The sequence below is a fragment of the Ursus maritimus genome, unplaced genomic scaffold (assembly GCF_017311325.1).
Source record: "Ursus maritimus isolate PB19 unplaced genomic scaffold, ASM1731132v1 scaffold_33, whole genome shotgun sequence".
NCBI lineage: Eukaryota > Metazoa > Chordata > Mammalia > Carnivora > Ursidae > Ursus > Ursus maritimus.
Window position 1 is genome coordinate 6,169,143 of NW_024425897.1, and position 27,945 is coordinate 6,197,087.

Consider the following 27,945-nt stretch of genomic DNA (forward strand, 5'->3'; position numbering starts at 1 on the left):
CCCCCTCCCCCTCCCCCTCTCCCCCTGTCTCCTCCCCTCCCCTCCCCTCCCCTCCCTTCCCTTTCCTTTCCTTCTTATCCGGTTAATGTTCTATTTTGTTTTCTTTTTAAGTAGGCTCCGTGCCCAGCGTGGAGCCCAACGCAGGTCTTGAACTCATGACCCTGAGATCAAGACCTGAGCTAAGATCAAGAGTCAGACGCTTAACCGACTGAGCCATCCAGGCGCCCCTAGATCTGGTTAATGTTTTAAAACAATTTTGATGCAATGGCTTTCCAGGGCCATAGGTCCCCTTTAAAGACACTCCTCACGTTTTAACTAACTCTTCCTGGCTGCTGTCTTTCCTTCAGGTGGGAAGGGCCCCCTGGTACCATCTTGGACAGTAGGAGTTGACCTGCTCTGTTCAGTGAGACTATAGATACCATGCAAAACTCTCCAGTTCTTAATTGGTTATGTTTTAGCCCAAGTATACCCAACAGGGAAGAAAAGCACTTGAACATGAGATTAACCCGGAGATCTTTTGCCTGACTTCCCACACCTTGATTGGAAACAAAAATCCATTTAATTCCTTGGTGATTAAGACATACAAAGTCCAGCCCCCTTGAAACTGATGAGAGCAGCCTCACCTCCCCACTGCGGAGCGGACCCTCACAGTGGGTCAGGAGTCACCCTCTCCGTGCAGGCTCCCCTTGACCTCTGGATCCCACTGTGCTCAGTGCAACGACGTTAGAAGTGACTGATGCTTGGAACTTGTGCAGATAGCCGGGCAAGCGTGTCGTTGGTTTTCCCCTCCTTCTAAGCTGAGTGAGCTCTCCGGCGCTAAGCGAGTGGTTGTATGTTAGTTGCTTGAGTTTGCCTGGGGCTGCCTTTGAAAATCTGTCTCTTTTTAAACTAACTTAATATGCCTTAATCGTTTGTATGCAATCAAGTCACCTGCCCTCATCCAACCCACCTTCCTGGGGGGCCTTTGGCTCTCCTTAAGTGAGAGTCTTGCACAGAACGCAGATCCCTTTATATGTACAATCTGTCTACAGACACACACACACACACACATGCACACACGCCCTTTGCACATCAGCATTTTGACGGCTGGTGTTTTGATAAGCCTGTATCTAGATCCCCTTCTTCATGGCCCTTGCCTGATGAAACAGAGGCCTTTGGCCTACAAAATCCCATGGCAAGGCCTCAAAACTCAGTGTTGTGGAGAATTCCTTGGTGCCACCAGAGAAATTCCGGCAAAACCGAAGCCTCGCGTTGTTTCATGTTGGGGATTTTGAGTGACACTGACCTGACAGCCTCAGGTTATCCAGGATTCGGGAAAAGGACAATCAGATGGGAGCTTTTCCAGGGGGACAGGCCAAGTCCTAGGCTTTCAGATGAATGTGTTTGCTTTTGTGCGTCCAGGGAAGTGAGGCCAACTCTAGGTATTGCTAAGGAGCGAGCATAGACAGGCGCAGGCCTGAGCTCCCAGAGCTTAGAGGCTGTGCGAGCGAGCGAGTGGAGGAAACCCTTGGCGTGCTCCCCCCGGAGGAGAGCTCGGCTGCTCGCACCCGGTGTTGGCGGCCGCCTTGTCCACTTACGCTTGTACATTTTTTCATTATGATGCCCCCAGATTGCCCCAGGAACTAGGCATAGTCACAAAGCTGAAAATCCCCAGGCGTGTGGTCAGATCACCTCCAAAGCTAAATGCTTTTTTAAAGGTGACTTGAGCCTGCGTGGAAGACGGTGTCCCACGGAGAACGCCGTCGAGCCCGCCTCTCCCTCACCAGTTCTGTTTCTCCCCCTCAATCCCTGTGGTTCCCCCCCCACCCAGGCCCGTTCCTTAGTACAGGAAGTGAGATTACCTAACCTTTTTGTGAACTAGCATTTCAGGGGGAGCCCGAGGGGAGATGGAGAGGCAGGAGAAAAGCTCTATCCGATGACATCCTCGCCCTTAATTTACACGGTGACACGTGACTACAGTAACGGGGAAGCCTCCTACAGCCTCAATTGTGCCTTTCTTCACCACATGTTAAAACGCGGAAGCAAAACTCCCATGGCATCGTGGTTCCACGGGGTAAGAGGGACAATATTGACATGGAGCCGCTTGAAGCAGGCGGGACCCATGCCGCGTCTGGAAGGGGGTCCACCTTGGGCTGCAACCACCTAGGGAGCCATGAGTCCCGGCTCTGCCGAGAAGCTGTTACAAGTCAACCCTGTTCTGATTTTGGGCAAGCTGAGGTTCTGGAAAGGCAGAGCCACGTGGAAAGCTGGTGGGCGCGAGTATGCCTGGTCTTCCCCAGCCTCTCCCCTTTGGCTCCCATCCCCTCCCACCCCCCCACCCCTCTAGAATTTGCTTGCTTTTGTTTGGATTGGTTCCTGCAGGGAGGGGTGCAGAAATCTGTGTTCTGGAAAGTCAGCCTGAGGGTCCTGGCAAGTCAACCCTTAAAGTCAATCAGCCTCTCCCCCTCGCCCACCCCGGAATCTCCTTAAATAGTCACCCTCCAACCTCGTACCCGAACATCTCCCTCCGTGAATCAGACTGGCCCTTTTTTTTTTGACAATCTCCAGTGGTGTCACGCCTGCCAAAAAAAAAATCCAAACAAACAAACAAAAATCATGCCGTTGTCTAAAGAACAATTTGAGCTTTTCACTGGTCTCATTCCACGTAGCCTTAGAGATCCTGTAAATAGGGGGCTTGCAGGAGTAATATATTGTGTTATGGAAGCTATTTTGTACTGTATTGTTTCCTAAATCATACCAGTATTCTAGAAGCGACGCACCTCCCAGATGATTCTGATCCCGAAAACACCTTGTAAGATTGGGGGAGGGGAGGAGGAGTGGAAATACATATAAATACACTATATATTTTCCTAGCCTTTCTTCTGAGTCCCTTCCCGAGATATTTGAGTCACGGTAGAAAAGAAACTCCAGTCCCGTGTGTAGGAAAGTCACACCCGCCACCTGCTGGCACTTGCCTTATGCATTCACAAGCTCTAAGGGGTTCTGACAGAAGGCGGACGACCGGCACTTTATCCCATCCCAGAAAGAATCTCTAATCGGGTGACGGAGAATTCATCTAGAAAAACCTGTATTTTTAACGTTAAAACCCCTGGGGCTTCCGGGACCTCACAGAGTATTGGGTACCTACAAGTGCTTTTATATTTTGTAACTGTAAAGAGGTTTCATACGCACAGAAGAACAGCGGGGGATCTGGTCAACTGCCATTAAACAGGGTGACCTTTGCATGTACAAAGAGGTTGCATTCAGACCATGGAAATAGCGAATAAAGCTTCGATGCAAGTTGCGCTGAAGAACTCGGTGTGTCAGTGTGTGGATGAATGGGCTCTGCCATGCATGCACGCCCGTCACCAGCTGAGTCGGTCTGTTGTCTGTGCTGAGCTGGGGGCCGCGCGGCGGGAAGGGGGGAGCTGGGCTCCTGGGAGAGGGGGACCCGTGGAGACAAAGCAGGATGTCCATTCAACGTGGGCTTGAATCCTCATTCTGCCACCTCCCGGCTGTGGGATATCGCTGAGCATCAGAGCTCCACAATGAGGCTGGCGATAGTGACATTAGTGGACAAGAGTTGAAGGCAGTGGTTCTCAACTGGTGGACTGTGCGTCCCCCCACCCCCGACCCTGCGCCATGACACCTGGCACTGGCAATGACGGGAGTCATTTTTGCTTGTTACAAAGAGGGAAGGGAGATGCTGCTGGCGTCTGAGGGGTGGAGAGCAGGGGTGCTGCTCAGTGTCTCGCAGTGTACAGGATGGCTCCCCCAATGCCAAGAATTCACCGGCCCCAGATGGCAATAGTGCCGATACTCAGGACTCGAGCCTAAGGAAAGGAGACGTGGCCTGTGAAGGTGCTGGGCACACAGTAGGTCCTCAGGATCCTGAAGGATCTGATGGGAGGAAGTCACACCACCTCTTTCTTCCCCCTTAGATCCCTAGCGGGTGGCAGCTGCGTTCCAAGTTACGGGGTCCAACTTCGGGAATCCAACTCTACGTTCCGTGGTCACCAGTAAGAGGCAGTCCCTGGGTTTGAATTGTCAATAGCAGGCAGGGTCCTCAGTGAACGGAACCAAGGACGTGGCTGCCCAAGCCGAGCTCTGTTCCACCATCTCTCCGTGGTTGTCCATTTACAGATGTTGCTGACCTCCAGTAGCTCGCCCAAGGGCACACAGGTCCACCTGCTTCCAGAGGCCAGCCGCTGTGAACTGACTTTTAGGCTCACTGGAGGATTTTAGCCAAAAATCACAACCAAACCAAATCAAACCCTGTTCCGTAACAATTCACACCTTGGCTCTCTCTTCATTTTAGTCTTCCAATAATCATTAGCTATACTTAAAAAATGCGTGGGCCTGGGTTTTTGATTTGGGTTTATTTCCTGGTTTCTGTTTGTTTGGGTTTGTTGGTTTGGTTTTTGGGGTCGCAAATAAGGTGACTACTGTGATCACTTTTATTTCTGTTGAAGCTCAAATCTGGGGCCCTGGGGCAAGCCAGCCTCTCCTCCTTCTCTCTGCTGTGTGACATCGGGTAAATGACTTCACCTCTCTGAACTCAGTCTCTGAGCCATCTATAAAATGGGGGTCACAATCCCTTCCTTAAAGAGGGCTGGGGAAGGATTAAACACAGTGTGCGGCACACAGTAGGTCTTCAGTAAATGGGAGCTGTCCGTTGTGTATGCCTTCTACACGAAGAAAATGAACCTCTGTTGGGTCTGTTACAGCATCGTGTGGAAACCCAATTTGGGGGTTATTTTTAGGGTGATCTGACTTAAAATTTAGGCCATGTGGCCCGTGGGAAAATGGAGTCATTCTGGGGTCCCTCGCTTTTAAGGGCTGATGTCCTTCCAAGGATGTCGTTCACCCAAACAGGAAGGCTTGGGCTCCAGGAAGCCCAAGAAAGGGAGTTGGGGGGCCCTGGAGACGGCGCTGTCAGGCTTCCCACAAAGCTGATGAGGTCCGTCTGCCCCCGGGACGCCATCAGGGGCCGTGGCGGAGGGACACAGGCGCTGGGGCCTCCTGGGCCCACTATTGGAGTGCAATGGCCCGAACGGAATGGGGTGGACAGGGCGCTGCCTCAGCAGGCTGGGATGTGCTGGGCTGTCGAAAAGCACCCATAAATAGGACGCTGCTGGCAAAGGCAGACTGAGTCTGCGGACGGTGCTGGCCCCTCTGTTCTTCCGGAGGCTACGGCAGCAGGTTCATTCTGGGATGGGCTGGGGCGGGGAGGCGCGGGCTGCCCTGGCAGGCCCAGACCTCTGGGATCTCCGCGGGGCGTGCACGGCTGGCTCCCGCACAGCCCAGGGATTCACCGGAGGCTTGGAGCCAAGAGGGAGGACCCAACCCAGCCACCAAGCCCCAGTGGTGTCCGAGGGGGGTGGCCAGGGTTAAGCCCCTGGGCGTGTGCTTGGGGAAGGGGGCCTCCAAAGACTAAGCGCAGCTGAGGAAGGGGAGTGAGCAAATCTGGGGGCTGCCGAGGATCCTGGGAATTCTCCCTGAGCCGGACCGAGCCGTCTGTGCTGCGGAAGCCAGGCATGGGCAGGACGGGCAGCCTGCAGGTTATGCATCACTGGGCCTGTGGTCAGAGCACGCAGGGCCACACAGCTGTGCCTGCCAGCAGGGTGGGGTGTAGACGTGTGTGCCTCGTGGACCACCGTGGGTGTCTGCAATGGGTGTGGGGTGTGTGTGTGAGCAGGAAGGGGGGGTGGTTGTGTTCGGTGGGTGCGATGTGACTGTGTGATCACAGGAGCGTGCGTATGCGTGTGCATGTGTGTGTGTTGATAAACTGGAGAACAGTCCCATGCGTCTGTGTGTCACGGGGATCATGAGAATCCTCCCATGACCACCTCGTCGTGACTCCCGCAGGGCCTGTGTTGTGAGTCACGGTCCCCACAGGGATGAAGGGGACTGTCTCTCTGTGTCTGTGTCTCTTTGAGTGGTTGGTACACACTAAGTGCTTTACAAATGCAGGTAGAATGAATAACCAAATGTGTGGACACTGGGCTGCAGCAGGTGTCCCAGGACCCAGTCCCGCATCATGCATTCTCTAGACGTCTGTCTGTCTGTCTCCCACCTGTCTGTGGTCTCCTGTTCATCCTGATCACCCAGCACCAGGCCAGGCACTGAGTGGGTGATCATGGAATCTTTGGGAACAGAGAAATGAATGAACAAAAGATTAGCCCAGAGCATGGAGGTGGGAGACATCCCTGTAGAGGGACCCCGCTGAAGCCCACCCTCTGGCCAGGGTCCAGGGGTGGTGTGTCTACACAGAGCTTGAAGAACCCTGTTTTGGCGGGAGCAGTTGGGTGTAGAGGAAGGGCATGCCCTTCGGAGCCAGGCCCAATCCTGGCCGCTCCCTCACTAGATGCCTTGGGGAAATGGCTTCACTTCACTAGGCCTCAGGGTTTCCCTCTATAAAACAGGGATCCTGAGCCCACTGACTGTCCCAGTCCTCGTGGTGCATGATGGGTGCTCAGTGGGTGTTTGTTGAATGACTGAATGATCGAGTGCGATGAGTGATGACCACGTCCCATAAGCAGCCCGGCTCTGTAGGTTGTCCTTGACTTCAATCACATCAACACGTGGTGTGGTCCGGGGGGAACCTGGTGACTCACTCGTTTTCCTTTCGTTGGAGACAGAGGTGTTCCTGGGGAGATGGCGGAACAGCACGGAGGGCCAGAGCAGGCTGCCGCTGGCAAGAGCCATGGAGGCCTTGGGGGCAGCTACAAGGTACAGGGCAGGGAGAGGTACCAGGGGCGGTGGGCCTGGGGCTGCTCTTGGGCCTCAGGGTCAGCTTCCCTGCTAGGTAGCCCCCTCCAGAAAGGAGCAGAAGCCCTTCCAGCCATCGGGGGCCAGGAAGACACCCTGCTCACCATGCTTGTACTGAATCTTCTCTCTTCTGTGTCCTCATCCGCAGAAGAGAACTGGTCACGCAAATGCAGCCTGACCCAGTGGGGCACAGAGGCCCAGGGGTCTCAGGAGACACGGTGCTGACTCTTCTGCCTGACCTCAGTCCAGTTCCCTGGCTTCTCTGGGCCTCAACAGCCCCATCTGGAAAATGGGAGCAATGCTCCCTGTCTCAGGCCCCAGAGCTGGCGCCGAGGAGAATTCCAACAGCTGGAATTTGTTGGCTCTTCCTCTCTGAGCTATCCCTGGGGGCTTTAATCTGAGACAGGGTCTGAGGATGGGTTGACTAAAGGGATAACTGCACAGGAGCGTTTCTGTGGATGGGCTGGTGGCTTTAAAGAGAGAGGAAGAGAAGCAGAGGCCTGCCTGGCCCTGGGTCCGATTGGTGGGAGCACAGGGCTGGTCTAGGGACTCTAAGGGCCTTTGCAAAGCCCCAGAGGCAGGGGCCCACCACGAAGGTGGGTGCTACTGCCAGCCCTTCCTGGCTCCTCTGGCATCTGTGGCCGTGCCCTGTCCACACCAATGTGGGGGAGGAAAGAGCCAGCCCACGTAATGGAATCCTGGTGTTTCTACTTAATCTGCTGTGCAGTCTGAGACAAATGACTTACCCTTTCTGAGCCTTCTATAAAATGACCAGAACAGATGTACACCAAGGACCTTCTACAAAGACAGTTTGTGCTTCTAGGTGGATAAGAAAGGTGAAGCCGTCCTCTTCCTTTGCAACCTCTTCCTCTCTGGGCAAGGGACAGGTGAAAGGCAACCCAGAGGTTGCAAACTGGTCTTTTCCTTTCTCAAGCACAGGGAAATTTCGCATTGAGGGAAATAGAGCTTTCTGGCCTCTCTTGAAAAGTTTAAAACGGGGCGCATATTGCCTCCTGGCCATAAGCGGCTTCATTTCCTTTCCTTGGGTCATTTCACTCTCTTAGATTGGGTCCTGGGGCCTGCCAGATACTAGTTGCAATCCCTGGTTTAATTGAGGTTCCTGGAGGCGTTGCCCTCTGTGGCCACGAGGGGGCAGTAAAAGCCTGCAGCCGATGCTGGCTCCGGAGGGGTCCAAGGCAGAGGGGATGGAGCCCAGGGGATGTTATCTCCCCGCCCTGCCCAAGGGGGACTGTGCAGGGAGGGGTCTGGGGCTGGGACTGGGAGCCCAACCTCCCTCCCCATAGGATGCTCAGGGTGCTTGCTGCCCTTTCAGGTGATCGTGTACGAAATGGAGAACTTCCAGGGCAAGCGGTGCGAGCTCTCGGCCGAGTGCCCCAACCTGACAGAGAGCCTGCTGGAGAAGGTGGGCTCCATCCAGGTGGAGTCTGGGCCGTGAGTACCTGGAGCCCCAGCCCCCTCCTCACAGCCCCGAGCCTCCTGGGAGTCAGGAGGTCCGGGTTCCTGTCCTAGATCTGCTCTGGGGCCTTAAGTGACTGCCTTCCCATCTCTAGCCTCAGTTTTCCCATCTGTCAAATGGGGATCTCAGTGGCATGCACTTCAGACAGAGTTTTTGTGAAAATGAATGGAAAGACGCACTTATATAATAACAATATAATAAAAATAATAAGGAGGAGGAGGAGGGAGAGGAATTTGTCTTTGGATTACCTACTACGTGCTGGACATTGTGCAAAGGACGTTCCTAAGAACCTACACAGAGGCTCTACATAAAATAGAGTCTTCATACTCTTTCCCAGGATGATTTTTCTGACTCAGAGTCTCAGCTTCCGGTATGTTCTAGGAGCTCCTGTAATACCTGGACCAGGGGTCCACGGTAGGATCGGAGGGAGGGTTCGACGTCAATGGTCAGCTGCTGGGGGGCCCTTCCCCCACCCTCAGCAGAAGCAGTGGTGGACCCAGGCCTGTTCCCTCCTACAGGTGGCTGGCGTTCGAGCGCAGAGCCTTTCGCGGGGAGCAGTTTGTCCTGGAGAAGGGGGATTACCCTCGCTGGGATGCCTGGTCCAACAGCCACCACAGTGACAGCCTCCTGTCCCTCCGGCCTCTGCACATCGTAAGTACAGCTCCTGCCGGCTTCGGGGAGCTCCTAGAAGCTGGTCAGCCAAGCAGGAGCTCAGCTGGGGGGCAGGGTTGGTAGGGACCTGGCTTGGGAAGGGCCCTCTTCATCTCTGACCTAAAAGATTGCATGGGACGAGAGGAAGTTGGCTAGTGAATGGTCACAGGGCTGGGGAGTGGGACACCAGGGTTCACATCTTGAATTTGCCAGCACAGCACGGACACTTCCCTGTGTAACCCTATTAAAATCAGGAGCCTCGTGGCCCAGCCTCGGACCAGTATTGGGCTCAAAGCAACACGTTCAGAAAGGAGCTTCAGAAAGTAACCAGTTCACTTGCCTTTTCCAAACACCCAGAAGGGACTCTGTCCACAGTGACACTTTTAAATGTCGCTCTGCTCCCCCACCTGCTTCCCCCACACTCGGTGGCTGCTCCAGCCCTCTCTCCTTGTCACAGTAACTGATGGCTGCCTGGATGACAGCGGGAGGAAAGCTAAGAAGACCACATCAGAACCTGGTTTAGTAAACAGGGAATCCTCCTACATTGCTAATTTTTATCTCCTTGCAGCCTCTCTGTGCCTCGGTTTCCCTATCTGCTAAATGGTGGAGTTTCACAAGAGCTGAAAGGCCCCCTCTCGGTTTCATGGCCCCCTGGCTCTAAGATTCCCAAGGACAGTGGCTCAGAGGAACTGCCCTAGTCCCCATCCTTCCTGTGGGCCTCTTAGGAGTCCCCTCCCTCAGGCAGTGGGCTTGGGGGTGGGCCTGGCTCTGTGGTCACTGGACTCTTTCCTGTACCTCATGACCCCTGCTCTGAGTGTGGGAGCAGCTGGCTCACCCCATGATCCCGCCTCCCAGGATGGCCCAGATCACAAGCTGCACCTGTTTGAGAACCCAGCCTTCAGTGGCCGCAAGATGGAAATAGTGGATGACGACGTGCCCAGCCTCTGGGCTCATGGCTTCCAAGACCGTGTGGCGAGCATCCGGGCCATCAACGGAACGTAAGGGACCCATTCCCCACTCCTGCCCCTGCCCCGTCCTCTGGCTCCAAATGGAATCTCTGTTCACTGTGTTTCCTACATGCCCTGCTCTTCTAGGTCCTTTTCATAATCCTGGTCCTTCTTACCAGGGTAAGAAGTGACATAGTGGTTCTCTAGGTATACCCTGAATAGGAGGGTACATAGTACATCACCTCCCTCCTTCTAAGCTTAATACTTCTGTTAATGCAATCTTAAGATCACCTTCCCTTTGTCAGTGACTACATCTCACCCTATGGGCTTGAGATCTGGGGTTGAGCCTTGAAAGGTGCCACCTCTCCCTGATAACAATTTGTTCAACAACTTTTTACTGAGCATTTCTATGTGCAGAGTATGGGGGCAGCAAGAATTACACAGCCTCTGCCTTCAAGAATTTTAGTCTGCTAGAGAGACAAGGAGACAGGTACCCATAATTCATTGTGATCAGGATTATGATGGGGGACACACCAGGGCTCTGGGTGTCCCCACCACGCACTTGATTGAGCCCGGGGGAGTCAGCAAGAGCTTTCCTGGAGGAGGAGACATATAAACTGAGATGTAAAGAATATGAATGGAAGGGGAGAGGGACACAGATACGACAAGGAAGAATGCTCCAGGCAGTGGAACAGCACGTGTAAGGGCTCAGAGACACTCCTCTTCAAGGAAAGTAGAGTTAGAGAGGTTGGACTAAGGGATGAGGCTGGAGATGTTTAGTGAAGGACCTGTGAGCAGGGTAGGGAGTTTGAATTCATCCAGAGGTCACTGGGGAGCCAGCGAGGAATTTAGGCAGGCAGAGAGCGTGGTCGGATGCTGGCTTTAAAAGGGTTGGTCTGGGGCGCCTGGGTGGCACAGGGGTTAAGCGTCTGCCTTCGGCCCAGGGCGTGATCCCAGCATTATGGGATCGAGCCCGACATCAGGCTCCTCCGCTATGAGCCTGCTTCTTCCTCTCCCACTTCCCCTGCTTGTGTTCCCTCTCTCGCTGGCTGTCTCTATCTCTGTCGAATAAATAAATAAAATCTTAAAAAATAAATAAATAAAAATAAAAGGGTTGGTCTGGCTGGCGGCAGGAAGCTGACCGTCCTCACCCGACCTTGGTACCCGCCAGGTGGGTTGGCTATGAGTTCCCCGGCTACCGCGGGCGCCAGTACGTGTTCGAGCGGGGCGAGTACCGCCACTGGAACGAGTGGGACGCTAACCAGCCGCAGCTGCAGTCCGTGCGCCGCATCCGGGACCAGAAGTGGCACAAGCGAGGCTGCTTCCTCAGCAGCTGAAGGGCACCCAGGCCCCAGTGGCCCAGGCCCGCCCTGGGGGGCAGCAGAGGCAAGAAGAGGAGGCTCCAGGGCCAGGGTGATGGTCTGCCTGTCCCCCCTTCCCCCGAATCTGCTCAATAAAGCCTGGGGCCGGTCCCCCACCTGCCATGTTCCTCTGCGTCACTTCTTGAGGGGGCTGGGGCTTGAGGGCTCTGAGAACCCACAAGGGGAGCTGTGAGCTGGGCTCATACCCTAGGCTCTAGTTGTCTTAGGCAGAGTCACATGCACATCTTGCACTGATTTTGTGTTTGTTTTCCATCTGTCAATCTGTCCATCCGTCCATCAATCCATCTCTCTGTCCACCCTTCCACCCACCCAACTTTCTATCCATCCTTCCATCCATTCATCCATCAGTTCTTTCCATCCATTCTGTCTCTCTTCCATCCATCCATCCATCCATCCATCCATCCATCCATCCATTCTCCCATTGATCCATCCATCCATCCATCCATCCATCCATCCATAAAAATCCATTTCTCGATGATCATCAAATAAATCATAAATGTTTTCTCCCATTGATCCATCATAATCCAAAATCCTCCATCATCCATAATCCTCCATTCCAGATCCATCCATCCATCAAATCCATTCCTCCATTGTCCATCCATCCATCCATCCATCCATCCTTCTTCCCATTGATCCATCAATCCTCCATCCATTCTCCATTGATCCATCCATCATCCATCCTCTCCATTGATCCATCATCCATCATCCATCCATCATCTCTCCCGTCCATCTCCCATCCTGATCCATCCATCCATCCATCCATCCATCCATTCTCCATTGATCCATCCATCATCCATCCCGTCCAACCGTGATCGCATTACTCCGGTGGAGTCCATCCGTTATATACATCACATTTTACGCTCATCCATCATCATATCGCGTCGTCATGTCACCTCATCTCATCATATGGTATACCAACAATTAATTTATTCAGCAAATGCCAGGCCCTGTCCAAGGCCTGAGGACACAGCAGGGAACAAAACACAGTCCTGCTGTCATGGAGTTCACCTTCTAGGAGAGAGACAGGAGACAAATAAACTAGATTTAGAATCTACTAATCATGCTATGGGGCAGGGAAGTGCAATATTATGATGGCAGGTGATGAGGGGGTGGTCAGAGAACTCCGCTCTGAGGAGGTGACATTTGAGTTGAGACCTGAATGAACCATGAGGACATTCCAGGCAGAGGAAGAGTGGGTGTGAAGGTCCCAGGCAGCAGTGTGACTGGGTGACGGAGACTTGGCGAGGAAGGCAGTCGGTCTGGAAAGGAGTAAGTGGAGAATGGGGGAGAGGTCAGAAAGGGAGTGGGGTCAGGGTAATTAGGGCTCCACAGACTCTTGTCTGAGGGAGGTGGGAGCCATGGGGAGTCCGAGCAAGGCGAGACATGACTTAACGGGATGGTTCTGGCTATAGAACGGAGTCTAGACCATGGGGCGCTGGGGGAGGCAGCGAGACCGGCTGGGAGGCCACTAGCTGAGCCATGATCATGTGAGCTCCCTGACTGTGTCTTTTCCATGCCTCGGTAGCTCTGTCCACCTCTCAGAGATCTTCTGCAGCCTTGGCTGGGGGACCGAGCTCCCATCCCACCTCCCACCGCTGACCGCGACTGCTCTGAGCCTCTGGACCTTCATCTGGCTGAAGGGGATGCCGTGGCAGTGCCAACCATAAATGGGGGTCTCCTCTGGCCCCAGTGGGAAGAGAAGGGAGTGCTTCCCTGCCCTCAACCTTCCCACTCCATGAGCCAGTCCTGCGCATTTCCCTGACTTCGTTCCCCTGTTCTGCCCAGAGCCCGTCCCAGCCACTCGCAGCCTCCCCCAGCAGCTGATGCTGTTGGTGTGTGGGATGCCTGAGGGGCCTCGGGAAAGCATCGAGAATACAGCAATCATCAGTTACTGTAGCCTGCACATTTAAAAAATACATATGCATAGCCGAGCAATCACCTTGAATTATTTTTACTTTGGTGTGTAGGGGAGAGCTGGGTGGGGCGTCAGGCTCGGGGTGGAAGGTGAGGGACACCCAGCAACAAGGCGGACCAAAGGTAGGATTGACTCCCCCCATGCAAGGATGGTAGCACCCCCACTCTTCCCACCTCCCCCCGCCCCCAAGACTCACCCCTTCATCCCTCTCACAGACAGAGACCTTATTCTGCTTTGTAAATCAGTCCATACTGAATGCCAGACCCAGCGCTGGGGCTCTTTGAACCTCATCTGGGTCACTGAACCCTAAGATGACCTTGGAAGGCAGTCACCGTTACTCATCCTATTTCACAGATGAAGAGACGGAGGCTCAGAGAGGCGGCATCGCCTTCCCGGGGCCGCACATACAAGAAGTGCCAGAGCTGAGGTTTGCACTCTGTGTGTGGATGCTGGAACATTCACTCCTGAGCCCTGCACACTGCGACATGTCCATCAGGGGCAGGGACACACGGCAGAGAAAAAAAATCAACAGGAGCCACAATAATAATAAAAGCCACCCGATGGTCCCCACGGTGTGCCAAGTACACCTGGGTGCTTTCCGGTGTCATCTCTAATGTGCTGACAGGCGACACTGATGCCCGTGTGCAGAGGGAGCAACAGAGCCCAGAGACCCAAAGCAAATTGGCCCGAATGCCAGAGCTTTAGAGTGGTGGGATTGGGACTCAAGTACGTCTGCCTCCAAAGCTGTCTTGCCTGCCAGCTTGTCCATACTGTGGTTGGCCCCGGGTTCTGTAACTGGGCTGACTCTAGAGGTGGGGTGCCACCGGACCCAGATCCGGGGGGACCCAGGAGGTCACTGATGTCCAAGCGACTGTCCAAAGCCTCAGACCTGTACTAACCATCTGGGTCAGGGAGGCTTGCTCTCTGCAAGTGCTCCAAGGCATTTTCCCATTCAATCCTCCTAATGGCCCGGGAAGCTCAGAGAAGGAGTGCTGACTGCTGGGGTCACACAGCCTGGGAGGGGCAGAGTTGAGATTCGACCCCAGGCCTGTCTAACTCCAAAAGGCCACTCTTAGCTCCCCTAGATGCAAATTCTAGCTTCTGCAGGGACAGAGCCTGGGAGGGATAGTAAAGTGAGAGTATCTCTCGGTGATGGGGGTGAGGGTGAGGGTCAGGAAATCACTTTACCTGTTCCATCAAGAGGCAGTGTGGTCTGCCAGGTTGGGGCAGCATGGTCAAGGGGTTAGAGGCAGAGTGACTGAGTGGGGCTCTTGATCCATACCACATTGGGGTCCTTTCCAGGCTCTACCACTTGCTGTGTGTCATCGGGCAAGTTGCTTAGCCCCTCTGTGCCTCGGTGCTCTCATCCAGAACTCGGGGCTAATAGTATCACCTCTCTCATAGGTTGTTGGGAGTATGAACACGAATTTAATTTGCAGGAAGGGCTGAGAAAATGGGTAAAACAGAGGACCTGCTAGGTCAGAGTTCATCCGCCACCTCGTCATCAGAAATGGTGACCCTGGAGATGAGCTCTGTGGTTGTGTGGAACACGGACTTCCCAATTACTCAAGAACGGGGGTCCGTCCTAAGGACGCCAGGGCAAACAAGGGCAGAAGGCAACTAGGCTGCATGGCGAGAATCCAAGCTGCAGCAAGGGTTCACCGGACAAAGGGGACCCGGGGGCGAGCCGACCTCCTGGAGGCAGGACTAGAGCCCAAGGACTCTTGGGGGCCGGGCAGCAGGCTCTGTGGGTATTTTCCCGGGACCCCAGCCTTGGTGAGCAAATGCACCTCCCACCCCTGGTTCTCTTGGGGTCTTCTTGCCACTTCCCGTGGCCGGCTGCTCCTCTCCCCAGCCTTTAGTCTGGACGTCTTTGATCTGCCCTTGGACGGAAGCAGATGCTGCGTGCTTCCCCATAACCCTTAGACCTTACAATGTTGGTGTGCCCGGGGCAGCGGGAATTCTGGGGAATGAACACCAGCTAGGCGGTTTGACTCATCCCATGACTCAGGCAGTGGCTCACAGGAATCGGGGTTCAGGTACCCCACATCCCCATCCTCAAGTGGGAGCTCTGCCAAGCGTTCTTCCCTGTTTGGTGAAATCCCGGGGCCCATGCGGCATTGACTGTGGAGTTGGCATCACTGATAAATCCCCCCTGGGCCAATCTGCGAGTGTCTCTGTATTATGTTCAAGGCGAGTCTTCACAGTATGTGAGCATATCAAATGCATATTCCGTTCATGTCACCTTCCTACCCGGACCTGGCTATGATGAGTAGCACAGACACCTCAAATTCCCTCTGTACTTCATCTGGTATAATCGCTGTGTCCAAACCTTCCACACTGAAATACATATTATTACACATTTCATTTTCTTATTCCCTTATATGACAGTCAGGGCATTTTATGATGACTTTACTTTGAAAGCGTGTATGTAGGTGGATGATAGGATCAGTTTTAGTCCAGGAACGCGAAGGGGCTGTCACAAGATGACCGTCAAGAGAAGGGAGTGTTGGTTCTGATAGAGTTGAGAACTTTCCCCCTTGAGGGTCTCGAAGGTTCTTCTAGCTCTGGTTCCTGTGTGTCTAAGGAGCAAACTGTGTTTGGGGACACGAAGGTCTATCGTCTTTGTAGCAAAGTGAGGCAGAGAGGAAGGTCCGAGCCCTCTCTCTCCATGTGTCAGTCAGGCTATGCTGGGTAACGAACGGTCCCCAAATGTTGGTGGTTTAACAACAATGGTTGAGTTCTCGCTGCATGACACGTTTCTAATGCTGGTCTAATGCTGGTCTTCTTCACCCAGTCATTCATCGGCCCAGGCTGATAGAGACTTCACACTCTAGCAATGATGCATCTCAGGACAATGGAAGAGAAAGTGCTGGAAAGTCTGCAATAAAATGACCAGACATCTGAGACATCTCAGAATCCACCAGCCAGATCCATTGGCCACATGGCCCCACTTCATTTCAAGACCCGGTGGTTAACCTGCTCATGGATACACCCTATTGCCTGCCTTCCCTTCCTTGCTGATTCTTCCTGGGATCTCTTCTCAAATAAACGACCGGCACTTGAATGTTTGTCTTAAAGTCTGCTTCTGGTAAAGTCCACACTAAGACACCTTCACTCCTGTCTGTATTTCTTTTTTTTTTTTTTTAAGATTTTATTTATTTCTTCGACAGAGATAGAGACAGCCAGCGAGAGAGGGAACACAAGCAGGGGGAGTGGGAGAGGAAGAAGCAGGCTCATAGCGGAGGAGCCTGATGTGGGGCTCGATCCCAGAATGCCGGGATCTCGCCCTGAGCCGAAGGCAGACGCTCAACCGCTGTGCCACCCAGGCGCCCCTCCTGTCTGTATTTCTTATTCACTAATTGATTCAACCAGTCAGCAAATACCTTCTGAGCCCTACTGCGTGCTGGGTCTAGGCAGGCACTGGGGCTACGGACACGGCTGAGCCCAGCTCTGATCGAGCTTGTTGTCTAGAAGAGCAGACGGCTCAGGACACACCAAAAGCCAAGTGCTTTGAGGTCCCCCCACTAAAGGCTTCAGTGGGAGCAGAGCCCTGTTGGTTTCAGATTTCTGGCCCCCAGAATGGTGTGACGATGCATTTCTGGGGAATGGGCTTTTTAGGACATTATTTTTATTATGCTAAAATATGCTACATAACATCAAAGTTACCATTTTAGCCATTTTAAGTGTGCAGTTCCACGGGCATGAAAGCACATTCACACGGTCAAGTGACCAGCACTGCCATCCGTCTCCAGAACTTTCTCATTGTCGCACACTGAATCTCTGAGCCCGTTAAACACTAACCCCCCGTTCCTCCCTCCCTCAGCCCCTCTGACACCCACCGCTCTGCCTCCTGTCTCTATAAATTTAGCTACTCCAGGAATCTCATGTAAGGGGCATCATGCAACATTTGTATTTTGCTACTGGCATATTTCACTTAACATCACGCCTTCAGGATTCATCCAGGCTCTAGCACGGGTCAGAATTCCCTTCCTTTTTCAAGGCTGAATTGTATTCCATTCTATGGATACGTTTCGTGGATCCCTTCATCTGTCAAGGAACATCTGGGTTGGGGCGCCTGGGTGGCACAGCAGTTGGGCGTCTGCCTTCGGCTCGGGGCGTGATCCCGGCGTTACAGGATCGAGCCCCACATCGGGCTCCTCTGCTGTGAGCCTGCTTCTTCCTCTCCCGCTCCCCCTGCTTGTGTTCCCTCTCTCAGTGGCTGTCTTTATCTCTGTCAAATGAATAAATAAAATCTTTAAAAAAAAAAAAAAAAGGAACATCTGGGTTGTTTCCACCGTTTGGCTACTGCGGATAATGCTGCTGGGAACATGGGCGTCCAAGTATGCGTTCGAGGACCTGCTTTCGATTCCGCTGGGCTGTATATCCACGAGTAGGATCGCCGAGGGATAAGGAAATTCTACGCAGAAGTTTTTGAGGAATCACAGTACTGTTTCCATAGAGGCTGCACAATTTGGCACCCCAGGTTTCTGTTGTTTTAAGCCCGTCAGTCTCAGTCCTCTGCTACAGCGGCCCCAGAAAACTATAAAGCACTTCCCCTGCGTCAGGTACTGGACTCTGTGGGAACCACGGTCAACCAGGCAGACAGTGGCCCTCCGCTCGTGCCACTTACCTTCTACTTGGGAAGATGGCAAATAAATGAGCAATGTCGTGTCAGGCGGTGAGAAGTGTTACAGACAGAAGCGGCATGGCTGAGTATGTGTGTGTGTGTGTGTGTGTGTGTGTGTCTGTCTGTCTGTCTGTCTGTCTGTCTGTTGGAGGCATGGAAGGTGGAGGAGAGCAAGCCTCACTGGAGCCTGGTCTCTGAGCCCCAGTGCTGTTCCCTCTCTCCTGCCTGATCTTGCATTTGGTCAAGACCCAGGCTGCCTGCGAGAGAGACATACACATTGGAGGAAATGTGCATAAAGGCCAGGGGCCCATGGGGCAATGGGTGCTCTTAGGACCCTAGGCCCCTGAGGTTTGGAGAAACCAAAGAGCGCCAGGTGCTGGGACAGTCCGGGGTCTTCAGGGGGAAGTTCACCCTCCTCGGCCTGCAGGATCAGGCCCCTGTCCACCTTGGCCCCCTAGCCTGCGCCCTACCATACTTTGGCCACATTAACCTGCTTCCAAGTCTTTAAATAACACACCAGCCCCCGTGCATGGTCCCTTTCTGTTTGGAACTCTCTTCCCAGTCTGGTTTCCCAGGCTAATTTGTCCCCATCCCCGAGGACTCTGTCTCTCCCTGGGAGCTCTCCTGGACTGTCTAGACTGGGGTGGACCCCCTCCCTGATACTACACCCCGGACCAGAGCTTGGCACCAAGTAGATGCCTACTGAATTCTTGTTGAATGAATGAATGGATGGGTGGATGGGTGGAGGCCGGACCCTGGCAAACCACCCTCCTTTCCTTGTTTTTTTTCCCAGGGCCACTGAGATTTGCCTCTGTCTGCCTTCCCCCAGGGCTCGACTGATCACACCAGTGAACCCAGCGTGCCCCTGCTCCTGGCAGCCGGACGGCTGATGCATGCAAACTGGGCATCCCCTTGCCCAGCCGCCTGACCACCCTGGCGCGGCCGAATCCAAAGCTAATGACATTATTGTGCAGAGACACAATGTCTGTGGGCATTTGCTGACCTGGGCTTTGGTGCGGGCTTAATCCAGTATTCTCGTCCTGCTTTCTGTGGGGACGCAGCGATCACCCGTCTTGGCACCGGCACTCCTGGGGAAGGTATAAATGCCACCTCCCGCCGACTGGGCTCCACGGGCACTCTCGGGGGCTGGTGTCACTGGTAAGAACGCCTCTCTTGCTTGCCTCGCCTTTTTCTCTCATCCTTATCCCCGATGGAAAGCTTGGGAGGCCTGGGTTCAAATCCAGATGCCACCCCCTTCTGACGCGGGGACCTTGGGCAAAGACTTCTGTGCTCTAAACCTCAGTTTTCTTTTCTGTTCAATGGGGAGATGGGTCATAAAACCTCCTTCGTCGTGGGGCTTAGAGATAACGGTGGGTGGTCTGATGCAGTGCCTGGCACAGAGGGCGGCCCCGGGCAATGCTCTCTATTAATACGAACCAGTCCAACAGCATCCTCGTTTTGCTAGGGACCAGGGAGGAGCACCCGAGGGTTTGTACGTGGAAAGAATCAAACCGGTGAAGGTTCAGCATTGTTTCTAGGCTGGTGAGCCAGCTCTCCCCATATCCACGTTCCCAGGCACCTGCTCCATGTCCCCCGTTGGGGAGCACTAGTGGCTAGGAAGCCGCCAGGGCTCTCTGGGCACTCCCAGCAACAGGTGATTTCAAGGCCACTGAAGGTTGGTGGAAATATCCCTAATAATGCCATCACAGCTGCCATTTACAGAGCGTCGCTGCCAAGTGCTTGCCATTTTCCTGCATCGTGGCATCAAATCGTCACAACCTTTTCATAGATACTGTTGGGTGCCACGACTGTCCCCACTTGACAGAATGGGAAACTGAGGCACAGAGAGTTTGACCCGCCCAGGGCCGCCATGCCAATGGACAGTGGGGCCAGGACCCCCGAGTTGAACCAACGGAGCTTAATCTTTAACGTGAGAAGGCCGATGACCAGGGCTGCACAGCAGGGTCTCTGACCCTGTGACAGGCTCGAAGGGTTACGTGGTTACATAGGGGACCAGAGCAGATCTGGCCCCCAAGCTGCTTATTCGAATTTCTTTTCTGAGGGACGGCCCGGCCTGGCCTCTAGTGTGGAAGGGGCTTTTGGAAGCTGGACGTTCTCTCTGGAGCAGGAGCTCAGGGGTCCCATCTTCACTGGGACCACGCAGGCTTGGGTTCACCGCTCCTCCTGCGGGAAAGAAGACAGTGCCAGTTTTCCAGACTTTTCTGACGGTCTCGCCAGCTAAGCAGGGCTCCCCGCTGCTGCCTATCACGGTGCCTGGGGTTCTAGCATCACACCCGCGTCTTTGCTTCCCTGTAGCTCGCGTTCCAGCACGGATGTGCGCACTCGTGGGGGGACGAAGACGGATGGCAGAGAGGAGCTTTCGGGGTACTGGTTGGGGTGGGGGGAGGCGGTCTGGAGGAGGAAGGTGGGGTGAGAAGCAGGGGGACAGGGGACTTGTGAGATGCAAAGGGGGAGCCACAGTACGGCCAAGCATGGCCGGTGTGTGGGTTCTGTGGCCCCCACTTTTCTTTCGGTCAGGACATTTCTGCATGATATCGATGGGTCTGCGTTCTGCTCCACTTGTCTGGAGCTGACTGACGGGGACCCATCTGGGACCAGACTCGGCTGAAGCTCCAATGTATCACCACTTTCTTAGCGGACCTCGTTTTTCCCTCCGGGCACACAGAAATGAAGCTAAGGACGGAAGTTCAGACCACCGCTTGCGGCCCCCGCTGCCCTGGGACAACCTGAGACCTGGGAGACCAAGAGCAGACCCTCAGGCCAGAGCAGAGCAGACCCCAGGCCCTCAAGGTGAGAAAGCCGAGGGCCCAGAGAGGTCCTCACAACCCCTTCCCGCATGTCTTCCAGGTCATTCCTGCACAGGACCACCCACCATGGCCTCAGACCACCAGACCCAAGCGGGCAAGCCACAGCCCCTCAACCCCAAGGTGGGTACCACAGTGGGAGAGGGCAACAGGGCAAGCACAGCCCCTGTCCCAGACTCAGTTTCCCTTCTGTAAGATCGAGTTGGCATCTTCCTTCCTGAAGCTCCCCCTCTCTGGGCTTCAGTCTCCCTGACACTGATTTGAAGGCCCCTCCCCAGCCCACGACCGGCATGCCGAGATTCCTGACACCAGCCTCCAGCGCTGGTGACTTAAGCGTCTCTGCCTTACCCCATACCCCAATGCCCATGGGGGCTCCCCAGAGCTGGGGTGGACCCACAGTCCAGTGAGAGAAGGGGCTTGCAAACAGGAGGCGAGGTGGGATTTCCGACCTGCTGTGTGACCCGGGCCAGTCGCTTGACCTCTCTGAGCCTCAGTTCCCTCCTTCGTAAAATGGGGAGAACTGGATTCAGGGCATAGGGTGGGTGTGAAGAGGCAAAGGAAACCAGCTTAGCCTGGCCTGAAGTGTGTCCCCCTGACACCATCTCTTACTGCTCGCTTTGCTTCCTCGTCCTCCCCATCCTCCTAGGATCCCCCCGCCCCCACAACGGCCAGAGGCTCATCATACCCAATCTGTAGCCAGACCTCTACCAGCGACCATCCACCTGGCCGCCTCTGTCTGGCTTCCTTCCGTGGCCCTGGCCTGGCACTGCCCTTTGGTCTGACATGGGGCCTCCCCCACCTGGGAAGCTTGAGCTGACGCAGCCCCCCACCCGCCGACCCCATTCTGACTTTCTAGAAGAAAGGCAGACAACAAACAAACAAATCGAGGACTTCAGGAGTGGGAAGTGTTTCAGGAAACATGAAACAGGGTAAGGGGTGAAGAGAGTGGGGATGAATGCGGAAAGGCGGTGTTAGCAGAGGTGGTCAGGGAGGCCTCTCTGAGGAGGGGGCATTACAGCGGAGACCCGGCGCACCAGCCACGTGAGTCAGGTGGGGGTAGGGGAGAACACTCCAGGCAGAGGGTGCAGTGCGTGCAAAGGCCCAGAGGTAGGAGCGAGCTGCGTGAGTCTCAGCACCAGCACGAAGGCCTCTGCACCGTGTTCAGAGCCACGCTGTCTCCTAGACACAGAAATCCAGCCACGTGTGTGATTCAACACGTCCCAGCAGCCACGATAAACCAGGGCAAAGAAGCAGGAGACATTAACTCTTGTATTCTAAGTCATTAAACCCAATATACCCTCATGTAGAATCAATAGAATCATTATGAGAAAGAGACTTTCGATTCTTTCCTTCCTATTCTAAATCTTCGAAATCCGATGTGTCTTTTCCGTGACAGCACATCTTCATTTGGACGGTCGAGCACGTTCCACAGACATAGGTAGCTAACGGCCGCGGCATCGGGCAGCGCGCGTTTAGAAGATTAGATATGGTGTAAAAATGTGAGCCCCCGTGTGTTGATAAAAAACAATAGCCGTGATCATAATAGCTTCTGGGCTCTTCGAGGCCTTGTGGATACAAGGAGAGGCTGACCTTCCTTGCCCTCCTCCCCGCTGCCAGCCCTTGTCTCCCAGGCAGGGGTAATTGTCCATGAGCCTCTGACATCCCTGTTCTTGAGTCTTCCCAGTACCCTGCAAAAGAAGCATGATCCCCCATTTTACAGATGGGCAGGCTGGGGCTCAAGGCAACCAAGTTGCTTCCTAAGTTTGCACAGCCAGATGCAACGGGGTAACATCACAACCTGTGTCTCCTGACCCTCCTGTGGTCGAGTCAGTGACCACAAAGCCTGGACTGAGCCCATGGAATTTGTCTCGGAGCCCCACTGGGCCTCCCCGTCCTGGTTTTATCTCGCTAATCCCCGGCCTGGGAGAGAGGGCCCTGTTTACCCAGCCAGTGCTGACCAGTGCAGTTGCCCCTCCTGGGAGCCCGCTGGCCCGAGCCCACCTCTTCACCGGGGGGGCGGGGGGGGGGGCAGCTCCCTGGGGAAGTGCAGCCACAGAACCTCTGCCCCAAATGTGCTCTGGGATCACGGAAGGGGGCAGCTGGCCTCCCAGTTAGTGCTCTTGGGGGGCCCCTTCAGCCTCCCTGATGGGGATCCTGCTGGCCCCCTTCCGTGGGCTGCTGAGAGCGCCAGGTGAGGCAAAGGGAGTGAAGCCGTCCCTTTAAGAAGCATCCCAGGGGAGGTCAGGAGGGGACCTGCAGAGCCAGGGGTAAAACAGGGTTAGGTTAGGGTAGGGCGGTGGGCTGGCTCTAGCAGGAGCAAGAGAAGCCCTACCTCACCTGTGAGCTGTGCTGTCTCAGAAACCATGTTTCATCAAGATCCCAGGGGCTCTGAGTGCTTGTGAGTTTGCAAAGCGCTGCCCCATTGGAAACAGCATCAGACAAACTTGGACTCCAACCTCAACTAGCCTCTTAGGCACCCGGGCTCCGTGGGACGTCCCTTACTTCACAGGAGTCTGCCTCCCACACACAAAGAGCAAACACTGTGTGCGAACCCTTACGCTTCTCTGAATCCTTCCTGCAAGCCCATGAGGAGGGTTCTGTCATTTCCCATTTCACAGATGCAGCAACCGAGGCTCAGTGAGGTCAAGTCCTGGCTCCGGGTCTCACAGCCGGTAACTGGCAGAGCCGGGACTGTCTGACTCCGTATTGAGTCTGTGACTCCCAAGGGAGGAGCCCAACAGCTTCCCAGGAGGCTCTCGGAGCCCCCTCTTCACCCCCAATGCCCTGCTTCCCTCCTCCCCATGATGACGGGGCCGACCCTCTCCTCCTGTTCCAGATCATCATCTTTGAGCAGGAGAATTTCCAGGGCCACTCGCATGAGCTCAGCGGGCCCTGCCCCAACCTGAAAGAAACTGGCGTGGAGAAGGCAGGCTCTGTCCTGGTGCAGGCTGGACCGTACGTACCGGGGAAGGGGTGGGGAGAGGAGGGCTCGTCTGGTTGGGGGCCACCAGGGTGAGGCGCCTGGGCTGTGGAGCTGGGGGGATCTGCCCTCCTTGCGCCCCCTGGACCGTGCGATTTGGTGGCTGGCAGCCTCTGGAGAGAATTTGAGCTTTGGGGTCAGATAGAGCTGGGTTCGAATCCAGATTCCACCACTTTCAGGCTGTGTGACGCTGGACCAGCAACTTCCCTCTCTGAGCCTTGGCTTTCTTCCTCTGTGGAAAAAGCCTGACCCCAAGGCCAGCCACTTCCTCAAGGCAGGGAGATGGACACAGTGACTCTCGTGGACTTTTCTGGAGCTGCCAATCTCTGGCTCTGGGCGTGTCCTCCCTCTCCTGCGAGGTTTGAAGCCAGATGTCCCAGCTCTGCAGTCACTGACCCCTTCCCCAATCCGGGGCATCCTGGATTCCAGCAGATTCATGGGCACATGTGGCGGCCAGCAGCCTTGGGTCCCTGACCCCGGAGAGAAGGGGAGGTGGATGGTAGGACGTGACTCTGCCCTGCTCATGTCACACAGCTCAGCACAGCCCACAGGGGCCCGTCCTTGTGGTTCCCTGACCACTCCTTCTCTGCGAGAGCCTCAGGAATTGGTGGTGGCCACCGGTGACCCCCTCCCAAGGGGTCAGGGATCCTCGTGGGGTTCGGGGGTCCTGGGTGACCCATCCCACAGCTCAAGGTTCTTGGGGAATTCTGCAGAATGCAACAGTGTCACTCAAGTCCAGGTCTGCGGGTGTGGAGAACACAGCCGAAGGAATGCCCCTGTCCGGCCTCTGTTACCCGACATGCTCTGGGTGTCTGGTGTGCCCAGGAGCACATCTTCCTGGACAAGTGAAGTTTTGACCATTTAAACACCGTATCTGATTCTCAGTTGCCTTTTTACGTTAACATTTGGATGGAAGAATTTCTCAAACGGACTTGACACCCCTCTGCCTTCTGTTTTTAGAAATAGAACTTTTGATATTTTTATTAAGGATTGTTGATGGTTCTGAATTGAGTTCTGGAGGACTGAGGTGGCTTGGCTCTTGGCTTGGCAGTGTCTGGAGTTTAATGGGGGAGCTGGGCAAATGTGAGCCCTGGGCGCTCGAGTGACTAGCTGGGGTCCTGCCAGGGGAAGCTGGGGCTGGCCTGACCTGCCCTCTCTCTCTGTCTCCACTGCAGCTGGGTGGGCTATGAACAAGCCAACTGCAAGGGTGAGCAGTTTGTGTTCGAGAAGGGCGAGTACCCCCGCTGGGACTCATGGACCAGCAGTCGGAGGACGGACTCCCTCAGCTCCCTGAGGCCCATCAAAGTGGTGAGAGCCTCCTGCTGCTTCTTGCTCCCTCTTCTTTGCCTCCTTGGAGCCAGGGCTCTAGGGACCAGGAGGGAGCCTTCATCTCCGGCACTAGGACCCTTCTGATGGGGCGGGGCACACTTCCTGGCTGTGCAACCTCGCATAAGTCATTCACTTCCCCGGGCCTCAGTTTCCCATCTGTAAAATGGGGATATTTGGATCTGCTGCCCTGAGATTCCTGAGGTTAGAACCCATCACAGAGCAATTGCTCAATAAACAGTAGTCATCCTGAGTGTGAAAAGGAATTCTGGGATTGGGTGTGGAGGAAAAGGTGCATTAGCTCGTGTTCATAACTCATGCTGGCGGGACCTTCTGGTGCTTCTTGGATCTTGATTCTTACTAGAATGTGAACTCTTAGAAAGGGCCCAGGGCCCAGCAATGCTCAGGTCCACTCCCAAGCCTCCCCAAGGCAGGCTAGCCCACCCCAGAGCTTGATGGAAGTTCGGAGAACTTTGGACTTAGCACCCCATGGACCTGGGTTCCTACATTGGCTCTAGTGCTCCTAGCTGTGTGACCTTGGGCAAGCAGCTTTACCTCTCTGAGCCTCAGTTTTCTCATCCGCCAGATAGCATAAGGGTCTCTAAAGGGTTAAAGGGGATGGCTAAGAATAATGTCAAAGGAACAGGAAGATGGGAAGAGATGTGGTGAGGAAGGAGAGCCAAGAAAGCCAAAGTGCCTGCTTGGGACCCCACCAGCCTGTGTTTCTGGGTGTGTAGATCGTGTCCACCATTTTGTTTTTGTTTTTGTTTTTTTTAAAGGGAGCTGAGGGAAAGTAACATATCAGAATTGAATGTGCCTCGAATTATAGACTCTGGAGTGTCACTTGAAAACAACCCAGTGGGTCCCCCAACAAACGGCCGTGTTTAACTGCTGTTTTTGTAGACACTTAAGTAGCAGGGTACTGGGCCAGAAGTCTACAAGCAGATTGTGCTGATCCCAATGCTGGGGCATCTGGACGGGTGGGAAGGCTCACCCTGGGCTCCTCTCCTGTGCTCCCTTTCCCCGCTCCCTATCAACAGGACAGCCAAGAGCATAAGATCATCCTCTATGAAAACCCCAACTTCACGGGCAAGAAGATGGAAATCATAGACGATGACGTGCCCAGTTTCCATGCCCATGGCTACCAGGAGAAGGTGTCGTCGGTGCGGGTGCAGAGTGGCACGTGAGTGGCGACCCAGCCCAGGCTGACCCTGCCCCAGGAGCCCAGACCTGAGGGGTTGGGGTCCTGAGACCCGCTCTGCCCTGGACCCTGCTGATCTTGTATATTTGCAACCTCAGTCTTCCCTTTGGAAAATGGGTGTGGAAATCGTGAGCTTGTATGTGGCTTTCAGGGCCTGCGGTCCCATCCAGATCTGCTTTTTGGCCAATACCCTACCTCTGGGGGAGAGAAAGCGTGGCCTTAACCTCATTCTCCAAGAGCAGGACAGTGAACGTTAGAGGGGTACAGGTGAGGCAGAGTCAGGGGGAATGGAAGGGTAGAGATGAGTTGAGCGGTCTTACCAGAGCTGTGAGTGTCAGGAAGTTCAGCCCACACTGCTTCTTTACTGCATGAGTCCCTGAGTTTAGAAACAGGATGTGTCATTTCCCATTGAATTAAACTTCCTTGGTGCATAGACTCTGGCCATCACCCACCGGGAATTTCTCTTGTGCAAAACTTCGATTCTATGGTGTCGCAGACAGGCCAGCGGCAGGGGTGAGCTGGAGCTGGCTCGTACCAGTTTGCAAGAGCCAATTCCTCCATTTTCAGAATTTTTGCGAGCTGGAATCCTTGGGAGCTCAAAATCAGCCATAGTGGGAGTATTTACACCACAGAAATTGGAATATGATACAAATCAAGACCCTTTTCCCTCCAGAGAGCTGGTTTACCAACACATAGTTGTTGGTAAAATAGTGTGCGGAGTTCTGTATCCGTGATCCTCTTCGTCTATTCATTCGTTATGCAATTTGTTGAGTGCCACTACGTGCCAGGCATCGTGTTCGGTGCTCAGTATGTCAAGGTAAAGAGACCTGGCTTCTGCTCTGTAGCGCGAACAGCCTCGTTGGGGTCAACAGTTAATAATTTAAGAATCCGCCACAAATCTGGACTTCCTCCCTGAAGAAGGGACTCTTGAACTCAGATCCCAAGAAAGCGTAGGAAGTGCAGGTGTAGAGGGAGGAAGGAAGGTCATTCCAGACAGAAAACAGCATGTGCAAAGGCCCTGTGGTTGAGGGGCCTGGTGAGTCTGAGGGACTCTACAAACTCCAGACTGGCTAGTGCACAGAGAGAGAGGGACACAAGACTGAGAGGTAGAGCTGCAGGTGCGCCAGGGGGTGGCCAAGCAGGTCCTTGTCGGCCAGGACTTTGTAACATTTTGGGGAGAAGAAACTAACATTCATTAGGTGCTCCAAAGAGTGAAGGACCCCCCCCCAAGGCTGGAAATGACTTCAAATGACAGAGGGATCACCGAGGGCTCCTGGGACCTAGCCTACTCTCTTTTGGCCTTGCAGCCAGGCATGAGGTTGGCATGAGGGTGGACAGAGGCAGTTAGGAGACCTGTTTCATTCTAGGTTTCAGTGGGCTTGAGATCATCCCTTCCTCTGATCCCAGTATCAGGTGTGCAGTCAAAAGTTGCTTCAAGAGGTAGTGAGCTCCCCATCAAGAGAAGGAAGAAAGCAGAGGCTGGATGCCAGAAGGGTGGTGTTCCTGCTTAACAATCAGGAAGTGAGAAATGATTGGGAACTCCCCCTTCCTGGCGGTTTATGGATGCTCTCCTCTCTCTCTCTCTCTTCATCTCCTTTGTCCTCCACGTCCCCCCTCACCCCTGGCCTGCAGGTGGGTCGGCTACCAGTACCCTGGCTACCGCGGGCTGCAGTACCTGCTGGAGAAGGGAGACTACAAGGACAGCTGTGACTTTGGGGCTCCCCATCCCCAGGTGCAGTCCGTGCGCCGCATCCGTGACATGCAGTGGCACCAACGGGGCGCTTTCCACCCCTCCAACTAGTGCCCCCCTTTTCCTCCTTCCCAGGGGCTCGATCTGCTGCCCAGGATCCCCCCAGACCTC

At 54.5% G+C, this 27,945-nt stretch overlaps 2 protein-coding genes across 2 annotated transcripts; both read left to right on the plus strand.

The window, feature by feature from the left end:
- Nucleotides 1–6,636: 6,636 nt before the first annotated feature.
- Nucleotides 6,637–11,228, plus strand: CRYBB3 (crystallin beta B3). The gene is made up of 5 exons (XM_008686682.2): nucleotides 6,637–6,711; nucleotides 8,084–8,202; nucleotides 8,746–8,878; nucleotides 9,734–9,876; nucleotides 10,997–11,228. Exons 1-5 carry the CDS (start codon nucleotides 6,637–6,639, stop codon nucleotides 11,160–11,162), a joined length of 636 nt encoding a protein of 211 aa, XP_008684904.2. The 3' UTR covers nucleotides 11,163–11,228.
- Nucleotides 11,229–20,646: 9,418 nt separating this feature from the next.
- CRYBB2 (crystallin beta B2) lies at nucleotides 20,647–27,885 on the plus strand. Its single transcript, XM_008686683.1, has 5 exons — nucleotides 20,647–20,700; nucleotides 23,414–23,532; nucleotides 24,733–24,865; nucleotides 25,924–26,066; nucleotides 27,717–27,885. Exons 1-5 carry the CDS (start codon nucleotides 20,647–20,649, stop codon nucleotides 27,883–27,885), a joined length of 618 nt encoding a protein of 205 aa, XP_008684905.1.
- The last annotated feature ends 60 nt before the right edge of the window (nucleotides 27,886–27,945 follow it).

What these genes read in the sequence shown, in the direction of transcription:
- CRYBB3 (XM_008686682.2), top strand. Translation starts at nt 6,637, where the DNA reads ATGGCGGAACAGCACGGAGGGCCAGAGCAGGCTGCCGCTGGCAAGAGC. An exon ending in CCCTCCGGCCTCTGCACATC is followed by an intron (nt 8,879 to 9,733) that starts GTAAGTACAGCT and finishes CCCGCCTCCCAG; the next exon opens with GATGGCCCAGATCACAAGCT. An exon ending in ATCCGGGCCATCAACGGAAC is followed by an intron (nt 9,877 to 10,996) that starts GTAAGGGACCCA and finishes GGTACCCGCCAG; the next exon opens with GTGGGTTGGCTATGAGTTCC.
- CRYBB2 (XM_008686683.1), top strand. Translation starts at nt 20,647, where the DNA reads ATGGCCTCAGACCACCAGACCCAAGCGGGCAAGCCACAGCCCCTCAAC. An exon ending in CCCTGAGGCCCATCAAAGTG is followed by an intron (nt 24,866 to 25,923) that starts GTGAGAGCCTCC and finishes CCCTATCAACAG; the next exon opens with GACAGCCAAGAGCATAAGAT. An exon ending in GTGCGGGTGCAGAGTGGCAC is followed by an intron (nt 26,067 to 27,716) that starts GTGAGTGGCGAC and finishes CCTGGCCTGCAG; the next exon opens with GTGGGTCGGCTACCAGTACC.